Source organism: Phyllostomus discolor, chromosome 5, assembly GCF_004126475.2.
Source record: "Phyllostomus discolor isolate MPI-MPIP mPhyDis1 chromosome 5, mPhyDis1.pri.v3, whole genome shotgun sequence".
NCBI lineage: Eukaryota > Metazoa > Chordata > Mammalia > Chiroptera > Phyllostomidae > Phyllostomus > Phyllostomus discolor.
In genome coordinates this window covers 171756462-171782204 of record NC_040907.2, presented here as the reverse complement: position 1 = coordinate 171782204, position 25743 = coordinate 171756462, and the positions used below count along the sequence as shown (strand labels likewise).

The 25743-nt window shown below is 56.8% G+C and overlaps 1 protein-coding gene across 1 annotated transcript in view; it reads left to right on the top strand.

Annotated features, from left to right (window-relative positions):
• The window catches only part of C5H10orf90 (chromosome 5 C10orf90 homolog), a 33583-nt gene extending 32145 nt beyond the window's left edge, over positions 1 to 1438 (top strand). Inside the window, exons 5-6 of the mRNA XM_028514094.2 lie at positions 322 to 421; positions 513 to 1438. Of these exons, the coding sequence (XP_028369895.1) occupies positions 322 to 421; positions 513 to 551 (139 nt within the window). The 3' untranslated portion in view covers positions 552 to 1438. The remainder of the gene's footprint in view (positions 1 to 321; positions 422 to 512) is intronic.
• The last annotated feature ends 24305 nt before the right edge of the window (positions 1439 to 25743 follow it).

Sequence of the window (25743 nt, the reverse complement as noted above, 5' to 3'; positions counted from 1 at the left end):
AGCAGCAGAGCCGCTGGTTTGGGGCCCCTCGTTGTACAAGGAAGTGGTTAATGACCGTGGAGAATGGGGTGGGGGCCAGAAAAGCAACTTCTGAAGGCACAGCGGCCTCTTCTGCGGGGCCCTCCCAGAGTCCGAGTGTCGGGCTCTGGCTGCTGGGGGTGGGGAGCCCGGGTCTGGACATAGCGCAGGAAGCCCTGGGTCCTCGAGTCTCAGAGGAGTCTCCCTTTGACAGGGAGGCACCTGCCGACAGGTGGGGACGCAGGTCCACACGGGCACACGTGGTCTCTGGACTTTTCAGAGCGTTTTCTGCATCTGTTTCAGAATCTATAACAACCTGCCCGAAGTCAAAAAGAAAAAAGAAGAGCAAAAGAAAAGGCTGATCTTGCAGAGTAACAGACTCCGCGCAGAAGTCTTCAAAAAGGTAACGAACGGCCCGGCCGCGGGCAGGGGCGACGTGTGCGTGGCGCGCAGATGCCGACCCTGACCTTGACTTCTTTGTGTCCCCCCCCCAGCAACTGTTGGACCAGCTCCTTCAAAGGAACGCCGTGTGACCGCAGGCTGCCCCGCCGCCCGGACCTGGGACGGCTTCACACGCTGGGTAACCCATTAAACTGAGCGTGGCATCAAGCACCTAATTTCACTTTTCGATTTTTGTTTTTTTCATAAAGGAAAACCTAGTTTTCTGAGTTGCCCACCCAAACCGAGCAGAAACGGTGACGCTTCAGGAAGTGGGTCAGCAGATGGGTGGGGGGTCTCGTCACAGAACCCACCAGGTCCCTTCCCTTCTTACTTCTGAATTTTCCCTTTTGCTTCCGATGTCCCCTCCCTGCCCCCCATTTCCACCTCGGCAGAAGGGCTTTGCGCACCCACATGGGCGTAGATCCCCGGGGGTCACTTTTTTTTCCCCATGAAATTGCTGGGACCCAGACGCATCCCTTTCGCAGTACCAAGCCCAGCTTCCGCCAGTTCTGCGGACCCGGACTCCGGGTCGCCGCACAGTGTGTCTACAGTCTCTCTGGGTGTGCGCGCCTCCTAGTGCTGGGAGCTGCGCCCGAGAGCAGGGGGCAAGCGGCCTGGTGCCTGTGACCTGAGGTGGGGGCCAGGCGGCCTTCACTGCCCCACCCGCTCCCCCCACCCCCCTGCCGCCTTTCTCTGTTTAGCAAGAGTCTGTGTCCATGGCCCCTGTCAGGGCAGAATCAGCTGAAAATAACTATGGGCGACCTCAGTGTGCTCTGCACCCCCACTGTCCCCACCTCTCCACCATCCCCCCCCCCACAGTGACCCCCCCCCCCCACAATCCCCAAGGAAGGGTTGCCTCGCTGAAGATGGCCCACCGGCTGCAAGGCTGCCTGCCGCGTGTCCTTGCGACATTTACTGTGTTTATAAACGTGTGCTTGGGAGCTCACAACCTACTAGTTTTTATCAAAAATGGAAATAAATGCAGTTACTATAAAACTTCAAGCATTGCTCTGTGATGTGTTTCGTGCTGGGGATGGAGCAGCTCAGTGAGAGGTGCGGCGAGGCCCAGCAGGAGCCTCAGACCTGCCGCTCACGGCCTGGGCACCGGCGCGGGAGCCTGTGCCCCCCAGTGCCCGGGGAAGGGGCCGCCGCCCAGAGAACCGGTGAGCAAACCTTGCCGAGCGGGGCTCAGGATCCCGAAGGCCCCAAATCCCACTACAAGGCTCCCCAGGAGGGAGAAGGAAGCTTGGGGGGGAGCCGTGACACCTGCCCCCGCCCCTCCGCCCACTGCTGCACACCTGGCCCCTTTGCTGGGAGCCACTGGTCCCCTCCCAACACCTGCCCCTCCCCTGCCTGCCCTCCCCTGCGGAGGGGCACGTTGGCTGTGTTGCATCAGGACCCGCGCTGTCTGCCCTCCTGAGACCGTCTCCCTGCGTGATGAGGCAGCCGTCCCGGAGTCGCCGCTTGGCTGTGCAGCGCCTTGGTCTGCACCGTTCGGATCCAGTGGGGAGCAAGAAACCACACGGGAACTTGAACAGGAAAGTTGACCGTGTGTGATTGTTAACAAAGACAGAGGACCGGCGTGACGCGGGACTGGCTGGTGGGAAGGGAAGGGAAGCGTGCAGGTGAGAACAGGAGACAGAAGGACCGGCGCTGCCCCCAGAAAGAGCTGCGGTCCCCCCACCCCCGGGGCTGCCATCCAGATATGGGGGAGAAGACAAAGCTGTGGTTCAGCAGGTGGCGGAGAAGTGTCCACGGGGCCACCTGGATAGAACTGGCCGGACATCCACTCTCTGGGATGCGCAGGGAGCCGGCTCTCCTGAGGCCCTGCGGTGGTGACCTGGCTGCGGGAGGGAGGGGCTGCAGGAAGCAGCCGGCAGGGGTGCAGTTCAGTGCGGGAACCTGCTGAGCGAACGGTGCAGGCCCAGGAAGCCACGCCCCTTCCCTCCTGCAGGTCCTCCAGCTCCTGGTCCTAACAGAGCTGAGCGCCCTGCAGTGGGCAGAGGAAAGCCATTTGCAGCTGCCGGTCCCGTGTTAGCGGAGCAGGCAAAACGGGTGACTTTGGAGACAAGAGACCGTGAGTCCAACTACTGGCCCAGCAGGGTCCGTGAGCTGGCTGCCGTCCCCGATCCGTGAAGTGGAGGCGCGTGGGGTACCTCCTCCTCCCTGAGGCTGTTGTGGGCGAGAATAACGCAGCAGCGTGAGCAGAACGTGGGGCCCGAAGCAAGCGCAGGTGGGCGTTCCCTGCTGCAGGCAAGCAGATGCAGAGGGGGCGTGTCCTCCGAAGGGGCGTGTCCTCCGAAGGGGGACGCCGTGGGCACCGTGACCCCTCAGCCTGGCAGCAAGAAGGGCAGCCAGGAAGCCCCCAGGATGCCTGGATGTTACCTCCGCAAAAATCAGCCCACGGAACAGGGCGCTTTGCACACAGACTCGGTCGGCTCTCAGGCTCCTCTGTCTTGGAAACAGTGTCAAGGGCGTGGCCGAGTGGCGCCTTCGGGGTAATTCCAGCGTTCCCGGGCCACCTGGCCTGCGTCTTCCAGGGTGTCTCGCTGACCTTCTGTTCACACTTGTATTAGTCGATTGAGAGCATTTTAAATCAAATCAATGTCAGTTCGGGCAGTTTTAAAGGTCCTGCCATACCTTCTTTGTGGTTATTTAACGTTTTTCAGAGAGTTTCCAAAGCCTGCAATGGGAAGTCAGGGCCCATCCGCTTCTAGACTCTTCCGCGACACTCTCCGGGAGTCAGGTTCCTGCCCGCTGACATCTGAACGCTGCGGAATGCCTGGCTGGCGCCAGCGTGCCCGCGGGGCTTTCACCTCCGTTGCCACCCTGGTGCCGCGTCCTACAATGTAAAGAGTAAATGCAAGTCAACTTGAGATTAAATGCCACTGAATGATGAATATTGCATCTTTCTCTCTCTCCCCTTTTGTTTTCTGCTTTTAAAAAAGTCACCCACCCTCCCACCCCCCCCCCTCCTTTGGCAACCATCGGCTGCTTCTCTGTATCGATGGGTCTGTTTCTGTTTTATTTATTTGTTTTGTTCTTTCAATTCCACATACAAGTGAGATCGTATGATAGTTTCCCTCCTCTGTTTGACTTATTTCACTCAGCATAATGCCCTCTATCTTCCTTCATGTCGTTGCAAATGGCAAGATTTCATTCCTTTTTTATAGCTGAGTAATATTCCGCTGTGTGTGTGTGTGTGTGTGTGTGTGTGTGTGTGAGCGTGTCATCTGTCTTATCCCCTTGCCCATCAATGGGCACCTGGAGTCGCTTCTGCACCTGGACTCTCATAAACAACGCTGCAGGGAACAAAGCGGTGCCTGTGTTTTCGAATTAGGGTCTTTATTTTCCTCCGGTAAATACCCAGAGGTGGAATTGCTTGGTCCCGTGGTACTTCTCCTTTTAATATTTTGTGGCATCTTTGTGCTGTTCTTCATAGTGGCTGCACCAATTTACAGTTCCACAGGCACTCCGTGAGAATCCCCTTGGCCCCCCGTCCTCGCCAGCCCCTGCTGCCTGCTGCGTCTCTGCTAGAGGCCTGCAGACCGTGTTTCCGAGGGCAGATCCTGGTGAAGGTGGAAACCGGGTAGCAGCTTGCGACATCTGTCTGTGTGAGCTGCGCCATCCTCAGAACGGCCGGCCCAGGACAAGGCGGCAAAGGGAAATTTTGGTTTCTGCTACACTGATATTTTTCCCTCTTGCCGTTGTAGCTTTTCATTGTTTGTTCATTTGTTGTATTGCTGATGAGTGAACCTTTGACATCCAGCATTGTTTTCTGTTACAGTAGAGTCCTAACAGAAACCTAGCGATGTCATAGTTAATATGGAGGTAAAGACTTGAGTCATAACTGTTACAGGGTGCAGCCAAGAGGGGGGCCCCAAATAGGCATTTGAAATGGGGTCCAGAACTTAAGGTGTCCAGGAGATTTTGGGATGTCTCCATCACCCACCCCCAGGGTGTGGGTTGGGGGAAGGGACAAATGGAGCAGGGCCATTGAGAGCTGTTTAGCATAGCAACAGCCTTGCAGCTAAGCTCTGGCGTGGTTGTTTGGCATATCTAGAACCTTTGACTGGTTGCATAGATATGTTAAGTAGCTGTGATTCCCCCTAAGCCAGGGGAATGGAAGTAACTTCCCCACCCAGATGTAACTGGGGGGGGGGGGGGGGCGGGTCCCCTGAGTTACAGCACCTGCGTGGGAGCTCAGACAGGATTGGCTCCAGGACGTGAGGCCACACCTGCCCAGACTCATGATGGCAGCCCAGTAAAGCTGGAAGGATACGAGTTCCGGCATGTGAAGCTGAGTGTGGGAGGAGTCGGAAATGGGGCTGCAGAGGAAGATTGGCCGAGGGGATTTAAAACCCAGATTTGGCGGCCATTGAGAAGGAGAACGATGCTGCTTTAGGAAGGAGAGCCATGCGCAGCCCTGGGGAGGAGAACCACACGGACTTGACAGAGTGGAGACTCCTGCAGCCCTGAGAGAGGGAGAACCACGCGTCTTTAGCAGAGAGGAGACTCCCGCATCCCAGAGAGAGGGAACCACACGGCCTGGCAGAGTGGGGACCCCACAGCTTTAGAAGGGGGAAACCACCACCTGGTTTTAGCAGAGATCCCGGCGACTCAGCCGAGGGTGCCGGGAACCCAGGGAGGTCTCCCAGTCGAGAGGGAGTACTAACTGGGAAGAACCAGAGGACTGCCTGAGCCATGGACTTCTATTTCCTTTCCTGAGATACGGTACTCTGGACTGGGCAAAGGGGGAAGGAAGGAAGGAAGGACTGTGTCTGTTTGTGGGTGTTTTAAGGGACTTTGGGATTTTGGTAAAGACATTAGGTCACTACTTTAAGTTTGTATAGCATTAAATAAACATTTCCTTTCCTTTTCACAAATCTCTGGCATTGAGAGACGTCTTTCCTCGGGCAGCGGACATAATGGACCCAGGGCCTTCTTTCAATAATAGTATATCATCCCAGGCCCCCCTTGTTGTGTTCTGTAACATAACCACCGACCCTTTCTCTCCCCCCGGAACTGGTCACCATTTGCTGAATCCTCTGATTAAAATCGGACTCCAGGGCTGACTTCAGAATTGTGAAATTCTAAGGAGAATTTACCCTTGTAACTTTGACGATCAAATTCTGTCCTGGAGCTGCTACCTTCACACCTGGCTGTGTTTGGGGTCTGGCGTGGAGCCAGCCCTCCCTGACGCAGCGGACAGCAGGAGGCCGCGGCCTGCGGCGGGGACTCAGGGGCTCGGACCGAGCGGCGTTTGGAGCAATTTGAAACGGACCGGCAGCAACGGCTCTCGGCTGCCTTACCGCGGTCTGCATGACCTCATGTCCAGAAACTCCTATTTTGGTCACTTGTCCTCCCTGCCAGCTGGTCATGGAATAATGGAAAATCGCCTGGGTTTCTTCGCCAGCACCGACTGCCAGCCCCGCTTCCTGGAAGCTGTGCGCGCCCCGAGTGAGTCAGCAAACGCTCGCTCAGACGGAGCGCAGCTCTTTGGAAGAGCTACTTGTGAGACAGCCCGCGGCGGAAGAGAGCCGTGGAAAGCCTTACTCCTGGAGACGTTCTCCCGCTTCAACACACGTCGGCGTTGGCACGGCGGGCCTCGGCGGGTGTCTGACCGGGTCCGATGACCAGCCGCCGGAGAGTGAGGTGGGCCAGGTGCAGAGCGAGAAGGGGGAGTGTGTGACGTGGCCACCCAACCAGGCGGGGGAGCGCTGGGTTAAATGCATGCCATGGAAAACGGATGCACGGTGCGTTTGTGCGAGCAGGCTGGCGTGCGTGCTGCAAGCAGGGACACACTCTGAGAAGAGGCTCGCTTGCAGGGGTCTGTCGGAGGACCGAGGTCCGCTGCAGGGCTCCCTGGGTCTGTGTTCCTGTCGATATTTGCTAATTACCACGCACGGCGAGCAATAGAAACCTCTTGGAAACCGGCCGTCACGGAGCTGAGCCCGCCCGCCCCAGGATGAAACAAACGCACAGGGAAGCCGGCCAGCCTTCCCTGTCTGTCCCAGGCTGACGGGCCGGGCCGTCAGGAGATTCCTCGCCCCCCACCCCCCACCCCCCCACGTTCTGCTCACAGTCTGGCTGCCGGGCTGGGAGTCGGGGCCCTCCACACAAATGTTTTCTGCACATGGAACCAGGCAGCGGCGTTGGCAAGCCTCCCTAGGACAGAGGGTTTTCTCAGTTCCTGTCGGCTGCTCGGCTCTGATCCCCAGACCCCAGGAGACCGTCTGAGGCTGTTGTCTGGTTGGGGGGGTGGGGGGGGGTTGGCGGTGGAAGGGGGAGGCTTGGAAATCCTTCCGTTTTTTTTCTTGCTGCTCAGAGAAGGTTTTGACACCCACGTTCTGGATGCTGCTCATACCTGCCAGGTGGCGGCAGGGAAACGGAAACGTGACCTCAGGCCTGGGCCCTTGTCTCACATCTCAGCGCATCAGAGACTCCGAGGGGGTGGGGGCAGGGAGAGACTTTGCGCGCCTCCAGGGTCTTCAGAAGTGCTGGGCAATGCTTATCAAAGCTGCAAAGCGAAGAGAAGGATGTTTTATGAGCTGCATTGCAGCCGAGGAAGAATTAGGCATTCAGATCTTTTCTATGAAGCCACCGGCAAGAGTGAAAGACGGAGGGCAGTGTCCTGCTGGTGGCTGTCCCAGAGCTCTGCCCTTGCTAAGTGTCTGCACTTGGCTGTCACGCCCGAGGCGCAGCGGCAGCTGTCACCGAGGTCGGGGAAAAGACATCGCGCCCGCCGCCCACGTCCCCCGAATGATGCCTTTTATCACGGCCCGGGAGGCAGCCAGCTCGCCTGCCCGCTGATATCAGCAGGAGGCGGACACCGTAAATCTCCTCACCACTGCCGACTTCTGCAGAAATGAGCCCACGCCGTGGGTGACCTCCTCCGAGGGTCCTCCTGCCGGAAGCCGTTTCTCGGGGAGCAAAGGAATCGGCGGTGGCGGGCCACGTCTCGGTTCCGTGAGGCCTGCCGTGTATTTAACAATCACGTGAGCACATGAAAGGCGAGACCTTTCAGGAGGGCCCGTCTGCAGACGGTGAGCTGTGGCGGGAACACAGCGGTGGCTCTGAGCAGACACAACCGAGGAGTATCAGACACGGTGAAGAAAACGAAGAGGCCAAGAGCCACGTGGGACAGCTGCCTGCAGCTCCGTGGCAAAGGGTGACATCCTTCATCAAGGCACCCGGAGGTCAGTGGAGATGACGCTCCGGTGGGAGACCTGTCCGAGGACGCGAGCGAGCCATTGCCAAGGGAAGGTGACCGGTCAGCACGTACACACCGCTGGTGTAGGACAGGCAGTTACAGTAACGGAGCAGCTAAACCTGTCTGTTTTTCCTTGTTTCCTAAGACCAGAAGGAAATGTACTGAGTGCACAGGGGACAGTGTAACTTCCAGGTGTGGGTTGACACCTCCCAGTCCCTGCGGGGTTCTGAGACAGCTGTCCCCTCTTCACCTCCCCAGCCCACCCCACTGACCACTCCCACCTGCCCTCACTGTGGAGGCGGCTCCACTGATGGAGCCTGGGGTGCGGGGCCAGAGGGGACGCCACCGGGAACCAGGGCTCCTGGGAGCGCAAGCGCAGGGGTCAGAGCTCAGAGCTCTGCAAAGGAGCCGGCAGGCTGCCGAGGGCGAGCGGCGGGTGGGGCAAGGCTGCAGAAGGGAGCCGCCGGGGAGGCTGCAGCACCCAGGCTCTCTGACACCCACACTGGGGGCTAGGCGGTGCGTCCTGGGGCAGGGGTCCCGAGACCGCCCCCCACCCCCCAGGGGTGCCTCCAGCAGCCCCGCTCCCACCTGAGCTGCCCCCAGTCTGGCTCCGTTTCTGACCACGGGCCAGCAGGTCTGCATTCCGAGGAAATGGCAGAGCGGCCCTTCCCGGTGAGAATGCTTCTCAGGATGCGCTCGAGGGCTCGGGGCCGGGACGCGGACTGAGACGCTGTGAGTAGCGAAACACGGGAAACATCTTAAACGTCGCACGGGGAGGAAGCTGTTTGCACCGGGACGAAGACACCGAAGCTGTGGCAGCGTGGCGCCAGGGGCTGCAGCGGTATGAGGGCCACCGCTGGGAAAGCTCCATCGTAGCGGCCGACCCTGGCAGGAAGCGGTGTGTTATGCACAGGAAGTGCATTGTTGCCCAGAGTCTATTAACCCTTCATGCTGAAAACACACCCCCTTTGCAGGTCAGCTGCCAGAGCGGCACGAAGAATCCTCACGTGCCGTCACCCAGGCTCACCAGCGGTTCGCATTCTGACGCATTTGCGTTATTGTCCTTTCTCTGCACACACACTCATAGTAGACAGAACATGTTTATTATGTGTACGTAGAAAGAGAAATACATATCTCTATGAAATATATATTTTATACATTAACATGCATGTATAATAGGCGTGTCACATAATTTATATGCAACATGTAATCTTAATGTGAGACATTATCTGTATGTGTGTAATATTTATATTTTCTATGTATGACATGCATGCTGTATACATATATAAGGTCTCCTAAATAGGGACCTCGTTTATCATTTTTATTTTCTCCCTTTTTTTCGTTACTCTACATTCTCCAAATTTTCTACATTTTTAATTAGATAAAAATGACAACTTCCGTCATTTTAAGACATAAATAATAACTGTTACCTCTTAAGTTTTTAAAGTTATTTTTAAATTATGGGCTAGACAGTAAGTGGACACAACTCTTTTGAAATCAGCTTAGAAATGCATATTTAAATTTTAAAATGTACATTTCTTTTGAACTGAGAAGTTTTCCCCTGGGATTCTATTCTGAGATTCTCTTCTAACACTCCAAGGGGGCTCTGTGTACAAAATGTAATGACAGTGTTCTTTGTAAGAGGAAAAGTGTAAATAAGCGCAATGTCCGGCAGGAGAGCGGTGTTTGTGAAAAGTGATACCGTCTCCATTTGAAGAGCTGTTATTATGCACCCACAGAAGTGGCCCGTATGAAGAACTGTTCCTGCCGGGAAATCCGTGGCAACATCACAGGCTGATGATTTGGGTGGGCGGGGTGTGTAATGGGGTCCTCCTGCACAGGCTCTGGTGGAGCCCCTGAGAAAGCTGGGGACCCGTCCAGCCGGCGGGCCAGGCCCAGCTCCCCTGTCAGGAGGAGAGAGACCAGAGAGAGGGGACCCCTCTCCCAAAGACAGTGAGCACAGGGGGGCCCCCCGAGCACAGCAGCGAGGACTGAAGTCTCTTCCCCTTGGGCACCCAAGGCCATCCTTGACCAGCAGCTGCCCTCTCTCCTCAACGCCCCTGCGGCCTGAGAATTGTTCTTGACAAGGCATTCTGGAGGCCGCCCTATCGGCGCCCCCGGGGCCAAACCATGGAGGTGAAAGTGCAAGTGGAGACTTCTGGACCTTGGAGCCTGGGGGTGACCGGTGGAGCGGTCAGCTGGCCGTGCCCAGAGCCATCAGCGCCCTGGGAGCGAAGACCCGCCTCCCAAAAGGCCAGTGTTCCGCCACCACGGTCACCGCGGGGGGAACGTTCGTTTCGAACCTGTGGGACCCTCCTGGTTCCATCGTGTTGTACTTCTTCCAGGGCCACTTGAATGACCTCGTGACTTACAATGTCCTTTATGGGGGCGACTGCCCCCACAGCTCTCAGCGTGGGCCTCCCGTGCGCTCCGCGGAAGCTCAGCGGCAGGTGGGCGTGGCCATGACTTTGAAGAGCAGGATGCTGTTCTCTGCCAGCCTTCCTGCCGGGGTCCTGGACAAATGTGGGGACACAGGCTCGGGCCCCTGAGCAGACCCCAGACCAGGGCCACTGGCCCCCAAGGAGCCGAGTTGGCCCATCTGGGGCGAGGAAGGATGGGTCCTTCTCTAATGCGACTTGTCCAATCTTTCAAAAAAAAAAATCAATTCTAAGATGAATGTGGCCAGAACTGCTGCTGAAAGAGAAAAGAAAGTTATTAAAAATAGCAACATTCTCAACGGCAAATCCTCTGTCTCAGCAGGAACGGCCTCGGTGAGGCGTTGCGAAGTTCAGAGGAGGAAGGGTGAGAAACTGCGTGAGTCTCGAGGATCTGCAAGGGCGCCCCTGCACGTCTCTACCGGGGCGTCGGGCCCATGGGGGGGGGGGGGAAGCAGCCGAAAGGCAGAGAGACAACCCCCAGGGACAGACCTCCGAGTCCAAGTTTAAATTTTAAAGTCCGTGTCATTTAGCCCAACGGTGATCTGGAAGATACAAGAAACACTGCACACAGGACACTGACGCCTCAGACCCCTTCAAGGGGGGCACCTTGGGACCCCACCCAGTTCTCCCAGTCTCCAGCAGCTGCCCCACTGTATTTTCCCGAATCTCACTGATGGTCTGCAATCTCCTCCCTGTCAGAGGTGATTTTAGTTCTGGGAAAACCCAGGAGTCACAGGGCACCACATCTGGGCCCTAGCGGGGACTGAGTCACCTGGGTGATTCGATGTTTCACCAAAAATCTCCGCATGAGATATGACGCACGAGCGGGAGCTTTGTCGTGATGAAGCTGCCCATCACCATTGGCCTACAGCCGCAGCCTTCTGAACGATAGATTCAGAAGGAATAGTTTCTGTGGAGGAATGCAAAATTTGAAGAATATTCATGCTCTCCTCACTCAGTCATTTTCAATGTGACAACCACACAGTACACATGCCCACTCAATGGCGTCTCCCACCCCACTGACTAGTACAGTGCAGTCGTCCTTGTTCACACATGTGCACTCCAGTCCCCTTGGCTGCCAGGTTACATCCATGTCACACAAACCAGTCTCCTTGTATTTACAATGGCTGGACTTCTCCCAGACAGACCTCGAACACCTCGCCAGGTAACAGGGGAGTCTGTAAATCATGTATGTGAGGTGCGTGGACCGTAAAAGTGCTCGATGAAGATAATGCATCAGAGCATCATCCGGGAACTGGACGTCCAGCCAGCTGCCATCCAGAGTACAATCCTCATAAAAAAGATAAGGACCTTCTATCCCACCAGCGTACCGTCAGGTCACGATTCAGATACGCAGGGGAGGGTTTCAGGGGGACGTTTGCCTCTAAACCTGCCATGACTCCCCCATCTGCCGCTTCTGAGAACCGGCTTAGACTTTCCACCCACAGCACTGACAGGACCTGGAGGTCTTTCACCGGAAAATAAACACCTAATAAACCAACACAGATATCTCTTACTTCTGAAAGGACTGGTGACACTTTTAAGAACTTTCTGACAAGCTTGTGTATATTTTTTTTTGGGGGGGGGGGTTGTTTGTTTGTTGTGTGACAGAACAAAGCCCCCCCCCATTCTGGAAGCTCACACAGCCTTGGTCCCGGGGTGTCCGTGTGCCTGAGCGTGGGCATCCCCCTTCCTCTTTGCAGGGACACAAGAGGCTTTGTGTCACTTTCCAAAATAGAATTCAAAAGTAGGTCAACGAAAGAGCCATAAAATAGGTCAGTTGCCACCAATCTAAGCCGAAGAAGGAAGTGGGGTTCAGCTCTGGACAGGCTTCCTTCTCGTGTAGCCCTCTGGTTCCTGTTCTGTCACGGCCCATGGGGTCATTCCGGGAGGTGCGTGGGGGGATGTTCCCGGACGCTCCGGGGTCCTGTTGCGGACAGCGGGCACTTTATGGCCAGCCACCTGCAGGACAGAGTGTGGGTGCGGGAGGCCAAAACCCGGCTGGCAGACCGAAGCCAGTGGCCGCCGGGAAGCCCCACACAGGTGTGGGGACAGCACTCCTCTCGGGGAGGAACGGGCAGGGGCCTTGCTTGCCTCCGTGGACACGGGGGGAAGCGACCGGCTCTGAATAGCTAAAGCCTACTTTTGGGTAATGTAATGCTTCTGGTGTCCCAGTGCGATGCCCTTGGACGTGGCCCCCGGGGTCACCTCACTCACTCCCGCCCGGAGGGGGGCTGCACGGCCTCGGCGCTGCCACCGGCTCCGTGCCGGCAGGACCGGGCTGCACGGGCGACGCTCGCCTTCCTCTCACGGGCTCCTCCTGCACGACGCGCTGCTTGTGCGCCCCTGTGGGTCATCTGTCCGCACGGCCCACGAGAGTGTCCACGTGTGCCCCCAGGACAGACCGCAGTTTCCTGCGGGGTCAGGGGGCAGGATTTCCATCTCCCAAGGCCAGTGTGTAAGGCTTCTCGGCGCCGGGCCGGGGGCAAGGGGCTGCCCGATACAGGAGATGAGACTTTCTAAAACCCACGCATCTGATTCGGTGAGCGAGGCGGCCGCCCCGTGTGCCTGCGCTGTTATCCCCGACACACACTCCTGCTTTCAGAGCGTCCCGACTCACGCCCGTCTTTCCTTGTCCCGCGGCCCGCAGCCTCTCCGGGAGACCGCAGCCCTCGCCCACTGTCTGATCACCAGGGCACAACGCGGTTTGGGGCCGTCTGGAGCTTTTAGGCAGTTCTGTTTTGTTTTTTGTTACATTCAGAAATAACACCAGAAGTGACGGCTTAGTTAAAGCCCGAGGAGTTCAGAGACTCGAACAAGTCCAGGCGCAGGTGCCAGCGCCACGGCGCTCAGCTCTCTCTCGGCGGTGGCGGCGGTGGCGACGGGCCCCAGCTGGGAAAGTCGGGGAGGGGACTGGGAGGGCAGTTTGGGGGAGACGGGACATGCTCCCCTTCTCGGACCTCGGGAGCGACGAGCCTCCCCTGGGACCGCTGAGGTCATGGGCCCTGGCCCCCGCCCCGGGAAGCCGCGCAGAGGGGAGCCACGGGCAGCACGTGGCCACACAGCGGCTCACTTATCGGGTCACCCAGAAATTGCCGTCCCTTTTCCTTTTTGCCAGGCTGCAGGGGAGGCCTGGGCCCATGAGACGCGGCGGCAGGGCCGGGGGGAGTCGAGGCAGTGGGCCCATGCAGGTTCGCACAGCTGCCACTGCGGTGCAGAGTGACACCCTGACGCCAGGCCACATGAGCTGAGCAGGTTGGCAGAGGACAGAAGGAAGACAGCCCAGACGGACGGGGCCACGGAGGATGGTCAGAGGGTGGAGGGCGGGGGAGAAGCGTGTCCGCCAGTGGGGAGAGCCACGTGTGGAAAACCACATGTGGAAAACCACGGAGTGCTAAACACATTCAAATGTGGAGTGTCCCGTGGGGCTACAGGAGGGGGCTGGAGTGGGACTGGGGGTGGGGCTGGGGGTGGGCGAGAGAAGAGGCTGGGAACACGGCTTGTGGTCAAACCCCAAACAGGAGTTAGAAGTCTCAAACGCAGAGGGACCCACCAGCCGCAAAGGAAATGTCCCATGAGAGACATGCGCTACCTTCCCGAAGGCAAGGAGGGGCTGGGGACTTCTGTCCGGCTTTCACTGGAAAGTGCCCCGGAGGCACCAGAAGGAGAAGAACAAGAGCAAGAAATTGAAAACTTATTTGAACAAATAATGATGGAAAACTCCCCCAATCTGGCAAAGGAAATAGACTTCCAGGAAGTCCAGACAGTCCCAAAGAAGTTGGACCCAAGGAAGCACACACCAAGGAATGTCATAATTGCATTACCCAAGATTAAAGAGAAGGAGAGAATCTTAAAAGCAGCAAGAGAAAAGGAGACAGTTACCTACAAAGGAGTTCCCATCAGACTGTCAGCTGATTTCTCAAAAGAAACCTTGCAGGCAAGAAGGGGCTGGAAAGAAGTATTCAAGGTCATGAAAGGCAAGGGCCTACATTCAAGATCACTCTATCCAGCAAAGCATTCATTTAGAATGGAAGGGCAGATAAAGTGCTTCCCAGATAAGGTCAAGTTAAAGCAGGCCCTCATGATATGAAGTGTTAAAGGGATTTATTCTAAGAAAAAGAAGATCAAAAATACGAACAATAAAATGACAACACACTCACAAGTATTAACAAACGAACGTAAAAGAAAAGAAAAGCCATGAAAACAAACACTGAGCAAACCACCAGAACACAGAGGGAGCTCAGCAGGCAGGGGGAGGGAGGGATAAGGGGGAAACGGTACAGGGAAGAAGCGGCATAATTGGCAGGCATAAACTAGACGGGGAGAGATAAAAAACGGTATAGGAAACAGAGGACTCAAAGAACTTATATGTACAACCCATGGACATGAACTAAGGGGGGTGGGAATGCTGGAGGGTTGGGGGGCAGGGTGGAGAGGGGCCACAGGGGGGGAAATTGGGAAAACTGTAATAGCATAATCAATAAAAAATACTTAAAAATGAAAAATAAACAAAAGTGCCCCTGAATGAGCAGCAGCTGGCTCGACAGCCCCGGGAGCCCCGGGAGCAGTATCTGTCCTGGAGGGAGGCCCCGGGCTGCCCCACCCGGGGCCTGGGTGGGGGGAGGACGCAGTCCGAGGTGGAGCTACAGGATGTGATGACTCAGGAGAGGGCACGGGGGCGGGGGAGGGAGAGGACGGGACCAGACGTGACTCACGTTTGGGGCACGCATCCTGGGGAAGGAAGTACAGCAGAGGGTCATTGGGGTCAGACGGACCAGCCTCCGGGCCCAGCCGCACCTCCTTCCAGCCTTGCTCTCCTGGGCAAGTCGCTCTGCGAGCCTCCCTTCCCCTGCAACAGAAGGGCAGGCGCCAGGATGGGGTGAGGGGCGAGGGGCGAGGGGTGAGGGGCTCCCGGCGGCCTGGGGCCCGGCAGACGCAAGCCAGAGGCTGGCCGCTGGCCACTGACGTGAGCTTAGGTGTTCTCGGTGTCACCGGACCAAGGGGTCATGAGAACAGGGGCCAGCGCCTGTGTCCCTCGCCCCAGCACAGGACACAGAAGGGGCTCTGGGGATGTTTGGTCCACATCTTCCCTGCATTTTGAAGCCCGGTCTAGGACAGAGGACGCTGAAAAAGTCCCCGGTGAGGAGTGTTTCCGAGTCTCAGGGGGACAGGGGTGCCCGAGGAGGCGGTGCTGTGTGTCCCCCGCTGGCAGGCGCTGGCAGGTTTAAGGGGTGTGGGGGGGGGGGCTGCTGCTGGGTCAGGATGGGGAGACGAGGACGAACGCCTGGCGCTCGGTGACTATACGACGTGAAAGCCACATCAGGTCCCAGAGCCGAGCTCGGTGCGGGATGCCAGGCCCCGGGAATCTGGAGAAGGCTTTTCTGCCTGAGCCCACCAGGGACCTAATGGGAGAAAGGAGCTGCCCCTCCAAGCGCCCCGCCCCCCGGGGTGCAGAACCGGGAAATCAAAGTGGCCTGGATGACGGAAGCCCAGGAAGTGGACGGAAACAGTGCCGGGGAAGGGGAAGGGCTGTCTGGCCGTGGGGACAGGGACAGAGAGCCACACACACCCTGCCGTGTCAGCCGGCCTCCCAGCAGCCCCCGCCCGAGTCGATCCTTCCCCCGAAGCAGGGACCAGCCCGGCCCTCTGAGGAGGAGGAGGAGGTCAGAGTCTCCGGCACGGCAACCCACCCGATGAGCCAGCCCCCGCTCCCCTGGCCACGGGCAGACCCCCTGCAGCTCGGTGGCCCCATTTGGCCTCCACGGTTTAAGAGAAATCAAGAAACTGGAGAGGATCCAACGGAGAGCAAAAAGCATGATTAAAGAGAGTGAGAATAGGACCCTAGAGGCAAGTTAAAGATATTGGGGTTGATTTGCCTAAAACGGTAAAGGGAACCGGGAACTGGACTCCGAGGCACGAAGAGGGGCCAGTGTCCAGTCATTCCCAATGTCAAGGGCACAGCACTGGGGCAGATGGCCTCGCTCGCCGCCGGAGGGGGGAGGTAAGGAAGCAGTTTCACAGAGGTGCGCGCATCTCGGAGGGCCTCCCCCGGGGTCACTGTGAAACAGGGCGGCCTCTCGCCCCGGGAGGAAGCTGAGGGACCCGAGACCCGGGGCCGTGGCCCAGCTCCAGAGCCCCGTCAGCCCCAGCCCACCCTTGGCCTGCCAGTGCATGGCCGGCCTGGACAGACAGGAGCCGCTCTGCTTCCTGTGGAGGGTCTCTCCGCCCCAGAGCAAGCCTGGCCTTGAGTCCCACGTTTTCTCCAGTGTGTTCGAGACAGCGAGCACCGTGGTACGCCGGCACAGTGCGGGCTCCGCGGCGGCCGGAGCAGTTTGTCTCGCGAGATCTGAAGCGGCAGTTTAGATCAGGCGGCTGGCTCATGCTCGCCGTGCCGCGGCGGGGCCCAGAGAAGCTCGGGCAGCCCCGCAGCCCCGGAGCCCGCTTTGGGAGGCCCGGCTGTCCCCAGGCTCGGGCAAAGCATCCAGCGCTGGGAGTTCACTCATTCGCTCGAGCATCCTTCCTAGGAGGAGCTCAGCCAAGGTGCAGGACAACACTGTGGCAGCCTTCCTTCCCACCCCTCGGCGCCACCTGGAAGCCGTGCACCTACAGAGTGGGCAGCGGGGCGACTGGTCAGGGAGCCAGACACAGCAGGCGCACAGAAGGGGAAGTGCGAAGGCGGGGTGACTCAGGTGAGTATACGTGGGGCTGGGGGAGCACCCCCGAGTCCCTGATGCTCCAAGACCGTCCTTTCTAATTGTGTGTGAACGGCTCCTGAGTACTGGTCCCGTGCAGCGGTGGGCCTGTCGGAGCCCCGGGGGGGCTGGCTTCGGGGGGCAGGTTCTGAGGAGGTGCCCCGTGGGTGGCTGAGGTGAGAAGACCCATGGGAAGAAGAATGCACTGGGTGTCACTGCTGGCCGAGAGGGTCATGAGTTGCAATCTCCCTGGGGAAAGGAGCTAAAAAGGTTCTCGAGGCCCCTAATCGAGGGCAACTGTGTGTGTCTGTCCTGCAGCGAGCAGGGGCGCTGGGCTGGGGCCGTGAAAGGGGCTCCGTGAGCCCGTGTCGGATGCTCCGTCAATAGGTTGGACTGCGGCCCTGGCTGGCGCAGCTCAGTGGATTGAGCTCGGGCTGCGAACCAAAGCATTGCAGGTTCGATTCCCAGCCAGGGTACATGCCTGGGTTGCAGGCCACGGCCCCCAGCAACCACACATTGATGTTTCTCTCTCTCTCTCCTTCTCCCTCCCTTCCCTCCCTCTAAAAATAAATAAATAAAATCTTTTTTAAAAGTTAAAAAAATAGGTTGGACTGCAAGGGCGCTGACCCTTTGGTTCCCCAGAAGTCGGGTGCGGCTGCCGGTAACACCCCGGCTCCGGCGAGACCCGCCTCCATGTTTCATTGGCTTGTCCTCAAAGCGGACCAAGCTCCGTGTGACTTGGGTAGGAAATAAGTGCCCTGTTCATCGTGAGCACCCAGGCCGCTGCTCCAAAATAGCCCACAGGAAACGGCACTGCAAAGGTCAGCTCTTCTGGAAAGGAAGAGACAACAAGCCATCTATCTGCAGTTGCAATGAGCAGAGCCTGGCCTCTGACCCCAGGCCATTACCTAACAATCCGGGATTGAATGCCGGGCCGGCCTCCGCTTCCTGGGAATGTGGAGGTCGGGTCCCGTCCGGAGGCCGGCCCAGCCATCTGCCCAGCTGGCTGTCGCCGATGAGCCTGAAGTCTTCCAGAGCAGTGCGTCCGCCAGGGCTCCTTGCTTCAGAAAGACAGCGGATGAGAAGCCTGAGCAGCCGAGGCTGGGGGCTCGGACTTTCTCCCCCGTCCCCTCTCCCCTGCACTGGCTGGCTGTTTGGTTCCACCAAAGCAGCCAGGACAGGCCTGGGTCACACTTAGCCTTCTGGAGAGAACTTTACACCAGGTGTTTGTTTGTTTGTTTGTTTGTTTGTTTGTTTTTCTTGTTTTGTTAATTAGACATCTATAGCCAAGAGTAACAGCCAAATATTAAAGAATGAAAAGAGATAGATTATTAGCAGAGAACATGTATAAAGCCTCAGCCCAGCGCCTAGCACACATCAGGGCTGTTATACAGGACGCAACCAGTGGGGATGACGCAGGAGGCCGGCCACTGGGCGCCCCCCCCCCCGCCCCCGAAAACACGGCCGTCCCATTGACCTCGAAGGGAGCAACGTGTGGTTCTCCTGTGCGGGGTTTCCGGAAGCTCTGGGGGACACCAGGATCGAACCACCCGAGTGATTTCTGAAACTCCCCTCCCAGACCTCCCTGAGGATCTCCAGAGCTCCCCCAGGGGTTTGGATTCTTAACCCACACCGTGCAGTTGGCCACAGACCCTCGCTGCCACCCGGGAGGTCGGGGTTTTGCCTGCCCGTGATGAATGTGGACCCTGAAGTCAGGGGTTGAAGACACAGACTGTGTCCTCAGACAGATGTGGGGCGGGTGCCCACTCACCTGCCCCTTAGCCACTGGACCACGGGGAAGCCGCTCAGCGCTGGGCCCTGCGGTCTCCTCCCCCGTCCATGCGGGGTTTTAAAGGAACCGCTGTGCAGGGTGCATGGCAGCACAGCCCCCCGATTCCACGGGGAACGTGATAGATGCTGTCCTAGTTAACCATCAAACGGTCATTAAAGAGGTTGAATAACTGGCTCAGACTGTTTACAATAGTCACGATTTCTCGGTTTGTCCCTCAGACAGAAAAGCGTTGGAAGGCGAGAGGCGCTTCCCACGGGCTTGCTCTCCCAGGCCCCTGGCGCGCAGTGTGGCCAGTGCTGGCCTAGCGAGTGGGGGAACAAAGGAAGGGCAGTGCAGGGCCTGCAGGTCCAGCGAGAGCAGGCCTGGGAGTGAACCGGGGGCTGGGACCCAGGCCTTGCTTCCAGGAGAAGTGCTGAGATTCCCTGGCCCTGGGAAGGGGACCCTTGGGTGAGACCGGCTTTTTTTCTTTTTTTAAGGCCTGCACTTTGTCGAGGGGTTGGAGGGGTTTGACCTGGTTCTTGGGAACACAGGCGAATCGAGGGGCGGAGGGAGGTGGTGAGGACAGTTACATTCCAGGAGGAAGAGATGGTAAAAGACGGAACTTCCTCCCACGTTGGCCGCCTGCCTCTGAGAATGGGGGCGTGGGTCAGGAAGAGTGGGGGGCCACGAGACAGCTTTGTACAGGTGGGCCTCCTTCCTGGCTCCACAGTAGAACCCCCCTTGGGTCTTGGAGGACCACTCAGGAGCGGCTCCTCTTAGGAGCTTCTGAGCTAAATAATGTGGACAGGGGTGGCGGGGTTAGCTCCTTAACCCTCGGGGTTCTAAGAAGCTGAGCCAGGCTCTCCAGAGAAAGAGGTGGAGGTCACTGGAATCAGGGCTTGAAGGCCAAGCCCACCACTCACCTCACTGGTGTTTCGGCATGCTCCCTGGGAGAGTCTCATTCCAGAGGCGTGGGCGTGTGCCCAGGACCTGTGTTTTTAAGAGACAAACCCAGATAATTCTCATCAACAGAAAAGTTTGGGAAACATCTCCATACACTCTTTTCTGGGTCCAGGCCATGGACAAGAAACGTGAGTCAATGTATCCACGTAAAATCTAAAGCGATATACATCAAAAGCTTTATGCCCAGACGCCGCGTGGCTGCAAGTCCAAGTTTATTTCTCAGGCACCAGACATCCACTCAGGGGCTTAGGGGATGGCCCGGGACGCCCGCCTGGCTGGGGACCGCCTTTCAGAACTGCCACCCGCGTTCCACGAGTTCTCAGCACGCCAGGGAGCGAGCAGCCGAGTCAGCATTTCCAGCTCAGACTGGAAAAGCTGGACCGTGCAGCCGCGAGTGCTCTTGGCAGCCGGGCGCCCGGGGCCCCGCGGCCACATCATCCCGGGGCGGGGAAGTGTGCGCTCCGGGCCACGTCTGTGCCGCCGGGGCGCGCGGCCGGGGAGGCGCCCTGCGCCGAGCCGCCCCGGGGGTGGGCGAGCGCCGGATCTGGGCGGGACCCTGGCTGGGACCCTGAGCGGTCTCTAGGACCCGCGGGACGCCGCCGGGGGGCGGGGGGGGGGGCGGGGGAGACCATAATTTGTTCCGTGGTGATGAGACGGTGACCGTTGGCCGCGGATCCCTTTCACAGGCTTGCCCTCTCTCACTGACGATCTTCCTCGTCCCCACGCCAACTCGGACAGCTTGCTCATTTACTGCAACGGTCAAGGCTGGCTCGTGTCAGAGCAGCGCGCGCGCGCGCACACACGGGGGGGGAAAACTTTTTTTTTTTTAATGAAAGCCTAGACCAGCTCGTCGGCGGCGCGGGCGCTGCGCGAGGGGTTCGGAGCTGACTCCCCGCAGCAGGAAATCCCTCGGGTCGCGACTCCCAGCCCCGGCTCGCCGTCCGCGTGGAATGGTGCGCGCTAGCCGCGGGACCCCCAGAGCTGCTGCACCGAAGGCCGGCGACCATGGCAGCGCGCCCTCCGCCCGCGCCCCCCGCCCGCGCCCTCTTGCTCGCCCTGGCTGGGGCCCTGCTGGCGCCCGGCGCCGCCCGAGGTAAGTCGAAGAGCCCCGGCGGCTCCCTGCCGGTCCCCTGCTCTCCTCTCCCGCCCGCCACCTGGGGTCGTCCGATGGCTGCGGACTCACCCAGTGTGGCACCTCGCGCAGCCCTGGGGGAACGCCGGGTGGGCGGGGCTGCCCAGCAAAGCGCACACTGGGGCGCATCCGCTGAGCCCTCCGGTTCGGGCTACGGGCTACGGGCCACGGGCCCTGGGAGGACAGTCCCTGTCTCCCTCCACCGCCACCACCACCACTACCAGGTGCCAGTTCTCGGGGCGAGGAGGGAGAACTCGGCTCGGGGCCGGGAAGCCGCCACCGTGTAGCCCTGCGGCCTCGCCCCACCGCCCTGTCCCCTAATCTCGGGTGTCATTTGCCAAGGTGTCTAAGTCTTGACATTACACGTGTCGCCAAGGATGAGGCACATCGAGTCATCTTACCCAGTCCCTTAGTGACACCTCCAACCTGGGCTCTGGGTGGACCCCCCCAAAGTTCTCTTCCCGCCCCTGCTCCCCACGGGTGCACTTGGGGGACGCGCGACACACACGCAGGTGAGTCGCCCCCTTCTCGCAGGTGTGCCTGCTGCGCCCCACAGCAGTCCCCATTTTTAAAAACTGACACTTGTTTCCTTCAGTTTTCTTTCCCTCTTGTGTCAGTTCCGGGCTGGTCCCCGGTTGTCAGTGGGGGCCAAACTTGGGCAGAATGCTCCCGCCCCCTGCCACTTCTTCACCGGTTGCTCAGCCATAAACAAACCGCTTAAATCCACCTTGAGCCAAGCGACGACTCATTTGGAAGTGAAAGTGTGTGGCTATGCTAGCTGTTCGCCAGATCTAGATTTCCCTGAGTTCTAGCCCCTTGAAGCCGGGCACCTGTGGATCCTTCCTTTTTGCATAATGAGGGCTCACCCAGCAGGTGTCTTTTCAACAATTCGGATGCTCCCCTCAGTCCTCGCCGCCCCTCTCTGCCGCTAGGGGCGCTGTCGGCCCGCCAATGGACGACCGGCCGTGACCTCCCGCCCCGCGTTTCCAGGGTTCTACACCCGGGCTTTTTTTTTTTTTTTCTTTTTCAACAACTGGTCGCAGCCGTGACCCGTTACCACGATACGGTACGCTTTATCCTGCAGTTGCCACCGCTGCCCCCCTCCCGTACCGCATCTACTGTAACGTGGCTGAGACCCAGCCCTCGTTAAAATCCACACGGCAAGTCAGGCCAATTTGGGAACCCATGATGAAATCCAAGCGCTGCCCGGAGCTACGAAGAAGCAAAGGGGAGGCCAAGAAGGAGCGCGCTGCTGGCTTCGTGGTTCAGGAACTCTGACCTGCAAGCGAAAATGAGAGCGCTCTCGAGTGTTTTGAAAGCCTTTTGTACAAATGGGTCCTTTTGAATGTTTCTTGAGAAATCCCTTTTTTGCAAAACGGAAACAGAATCTCAAAGTGTGGCTGAGGTGGCCTTTAACTCTGCACATGCTCTGTATGCATAAACAGAATTCCACTGGGCATGGACATTTTTTTAAGTGGAAAATGCTCACTAAATCAAGCTAATAATGGGGAAATATTTTATAGAGGGGGGACTTTTATTATGTCGAGACTGCAGCTTTGGTGGGGAGACTTTTTCCTTAGCATAGATAGGACTCAGAATAAAATGCCAGTTCGACCTAAACATTTTGAATGGGTTTCATGTGATACCCCAGGATTCATTTCCTCTTTATCCTGGGTTCTCCGTATCAAGTCTTAAATCAGGGCCCCAAATCCTAGCATTGAAGTTATTTGAACATCCAAATGTACAATGAAACATTTCTTTGTGTTGGCAAGAGGGAAGGAGGAGGTGCCGCTTGCTGAAGGCGGAGTGTATCCTGGGGTTTGTCTCCTGTGTGTGTCAGTTACCCTGATCCCCAAACAGTTGCTCACCTGGTCACCTTCAGGGGCGTGTTCGCCCTAACAGATCCCAAACCCTCCCCTCCGGAGTCCATCCCTTCCCCAGCATTCCCAGCTTCTCTCCATAAGCCACCAAAGTCTATTCCCACCTTCTTTTTATCGGTTTCTGCGGAAGCACCTTATCCTCTGCACGGCAGCCTCCCCGCTGGTCTGCTGGCCTTCCTGCCTGTCCCCGCGCAGTGCATTCTTCCCAGCACCACGGCCAAAGTCATCACGTTCAGTCATGAGTCGGATCATGCAGGTTTCCTGTTTAAACCCCTCCAGTGGCGTTCTGTGGCTCTCGGGAAAGAAAATCCGAACCTCAGGATAACCTAATCTCTGTTTTTCTCTCTGACCGCCTTTCTTATCATTCTCACTCCCTCGACCCCAACCACACTGGCTTCTGTTCTTTCCAACTACCCAATAGAGCATCGCCATCATTTTCATCAGCAATATTCAGGTTCTCGTCATGAGTGCAAATACTGTGCCCAGTTGGGCCAGCCGGCGTTCTGATTCCCTTTCATCCCTCTTGCGACTTTTCATTTTTCCTGGAGTTAGTCGTTGCTTTGGCGTTTAAATGTTTTGCTTTTTGTGTGTGTGTGTTCGTACTAATCTTTACTTCCAGATTTTCTGGGAGAAGTATTAAATTCCTTCAACATTATCAGGCACACCAGGTAATCTATCCATTGTTTTTTTTTTTCTTGGCGTTATCCGCCTGTTCCAATAGAAACTGCTTACTTTTTAGGTGTGCAGTATAGCCATTGTCTCCACCCGTATTGCCAAGATGCTGGAAATCGCCCTGCCTCCTTCTTGTGTTGGATCACCTGTTCTGTGAGCACCGGAACTTTCTCCTTCTTAGTTCACTCCTTGTTTTGGTGGAGTGCATTTCCTAGTAGCTTCCCAAAGAAGGGTGCCTGGGAGGTAACGTGTTTTTGAGAACTTGCTACAATGCTTTCTTTCACCTGCAAGTAACAGAAAACCTGACTACAGACATTTTTTAAAGTTTCCCTTTCTTTACCTTTACATAACACACAGTAGTGAAGTAAGTGGTGAAGCAGGTCAATGATGCTACCAGGGACTCAAGCTCTTGTTTGTGTCTGCCATACTTATGCGTTGGTTTTTGCCTTTACACTTGCTGCCTCTTGGTCACATGATGGCTGCTGTACCTCTTGGCATTGTATCTGCATTCCAGGAAGGAATAGGGCACAAGAGGCAAGAGCAGAGCCAACCAAATCTGTTTTATCAGAAAAATACGAATATTTCTGGAAACTTTTGTGGCAGATTTTCTCTTGGCCAAACTGTTGCCCAGGACCACTGCCAGCTGCACTGGAAGATAGAAAAGTAAATACTTTTAGCTGTTGCAAATAAAACCGAGGCCTGTGAATAGGAAAGAAGGGTAGAATATGTGTCTGCACACAAATATCTCTATATGTTTTCCCTTGACTGCTAGTTTGTTTAGGTATAAAACTCCAAGGTGAAGTCCTATTTCCTCAACATTTTATAAGGCTTTCCTTCACCGTCTCTATACCCTTTGCTGCCCGAAGTCCTGATGGCTGTCTGTCCATCCTTTGCATGTAGCCTGTTTTTCCGTCCAAAACTCCCATCACCTTTTCATCCCAGAATTTCCGCATCTCCGAACTACGTGCTTCAGCTGCCTTCTTGTGAAAAATTGTTCTGGGAACTCTGTCGCCTTTCAGTTGGAAAACTTCACGCGGCTCAGTTCCGGTAGATTTTACTGTATGATTTCTTCAGGGTTCCCTTCCCCACTGTTTTCATCACGCGTTCCCCGAAACTGCTGTCAGAGGGAGGGCCCGAGCTCCTGAAAACGTCCTCCCATTTTTCTTACCTATTTTTCATCCCTTTATATTTTTGTTCTACCTTCTGGGAGGGTTTGATTTCATTTTCCAGCTCCACTAGTCAAGTTATTTATTTCTGCTAGGAGATATTTAATTTCCAAGGAGCGTTTTCTTGTTCTATGAATGTTCCTTTTTTTTAAGCATTCTGTGCATATTTTTTATAATTGGATGCAAGATTTCTGTGAACTCTTGAGCATATTTTTATTTCATAAGCATTGTTTTGACTCACCATGTCCTCACATTTGCTTCAAGAGTCTCCCCACCCCCCGCCACTTGTGATGGATGGTCTGAGACTTGATTCAAGGGCCTACATTTCGGCTCTCTGCTAATGTTGAACGTGAGACCCAGGAAAGCCCGTGGAGAGCCCCGCGTGCTTCAGCAGCTCACATTTCGATGTGGGGACCACCTCGCATCAGGGCCTCTGTCACTTTTCTCTGGCTGCTCCCTCTCCCCACAGAGGAGCCCCGCAGCCTCCACAGCGGAGGGGTGAACCCAGGGCCGGGGTCTGAGAGCTGGGCGGGGAGAGCAGGGTTCACCTGGACGTCTCGCTATTCAATGTGGTTTTTCTTTTTAAAAAATTTTTTTAAAGATTTTATTTATTTTTAGAAAGGGAAGGGAGGGAAGACGAGGGAGAGAAAGAAACATCCATGTGTGGTTGCTGGGTGTCATGGCCTGCAACCCAGGCGTGTGCCCTGACTGGGAATCGAACCTGCAACACTTTGGTTCGAAGCCTGAACTCAATCCACTGAGCTACGCCAGCCAGGGCCTTTTTTAAAAAATTTTTTAATCAAAATGTTTTGTTTTCACCGCGGCACCAGACGACCCCTCCCTCGCTCTCAGCCAGGCCTCGGGTCTTGAATATAGAACTTGTCTGCCCCCCCCCCCCAATGTCTCCAGAAAAGCCATTTCCCGGTTTATTGGGGACAGAGGGGCTGTCACCCTGCTGCGCTGGCTGTGCGAGGACCACGGAGCTCTTACTTGTCTTTGGAGGGTCATGTGGCCTGTCAGAGGGGCCCAGGGCCTCTGCAGGACCCGTGTCACCTTGGTGATGGCTTCCCTCCTCTCCAGGCAACAGAGCTCCAGCTCTGTCCTCTCCCCTGACCTGTCACCCTCGCTCTAGTTCTTCGTTTTGTATTATTACCATCATTATTATTACTAGGACTAGCACACCCGTGGGCGTGCTGCGGCCCCCACCAGGCAACGGGCTTTCATCACCACGCCCACCTACGGACGGGCTTCTGCCCCCCTCTCATTTGGCTCGCTTTACTCCTTCCCGTGGAAACAAAAATCACATCCACTTTGTAATGTTTTGAAACTTTTTTAAAAGATCTATAAATACTCAGCG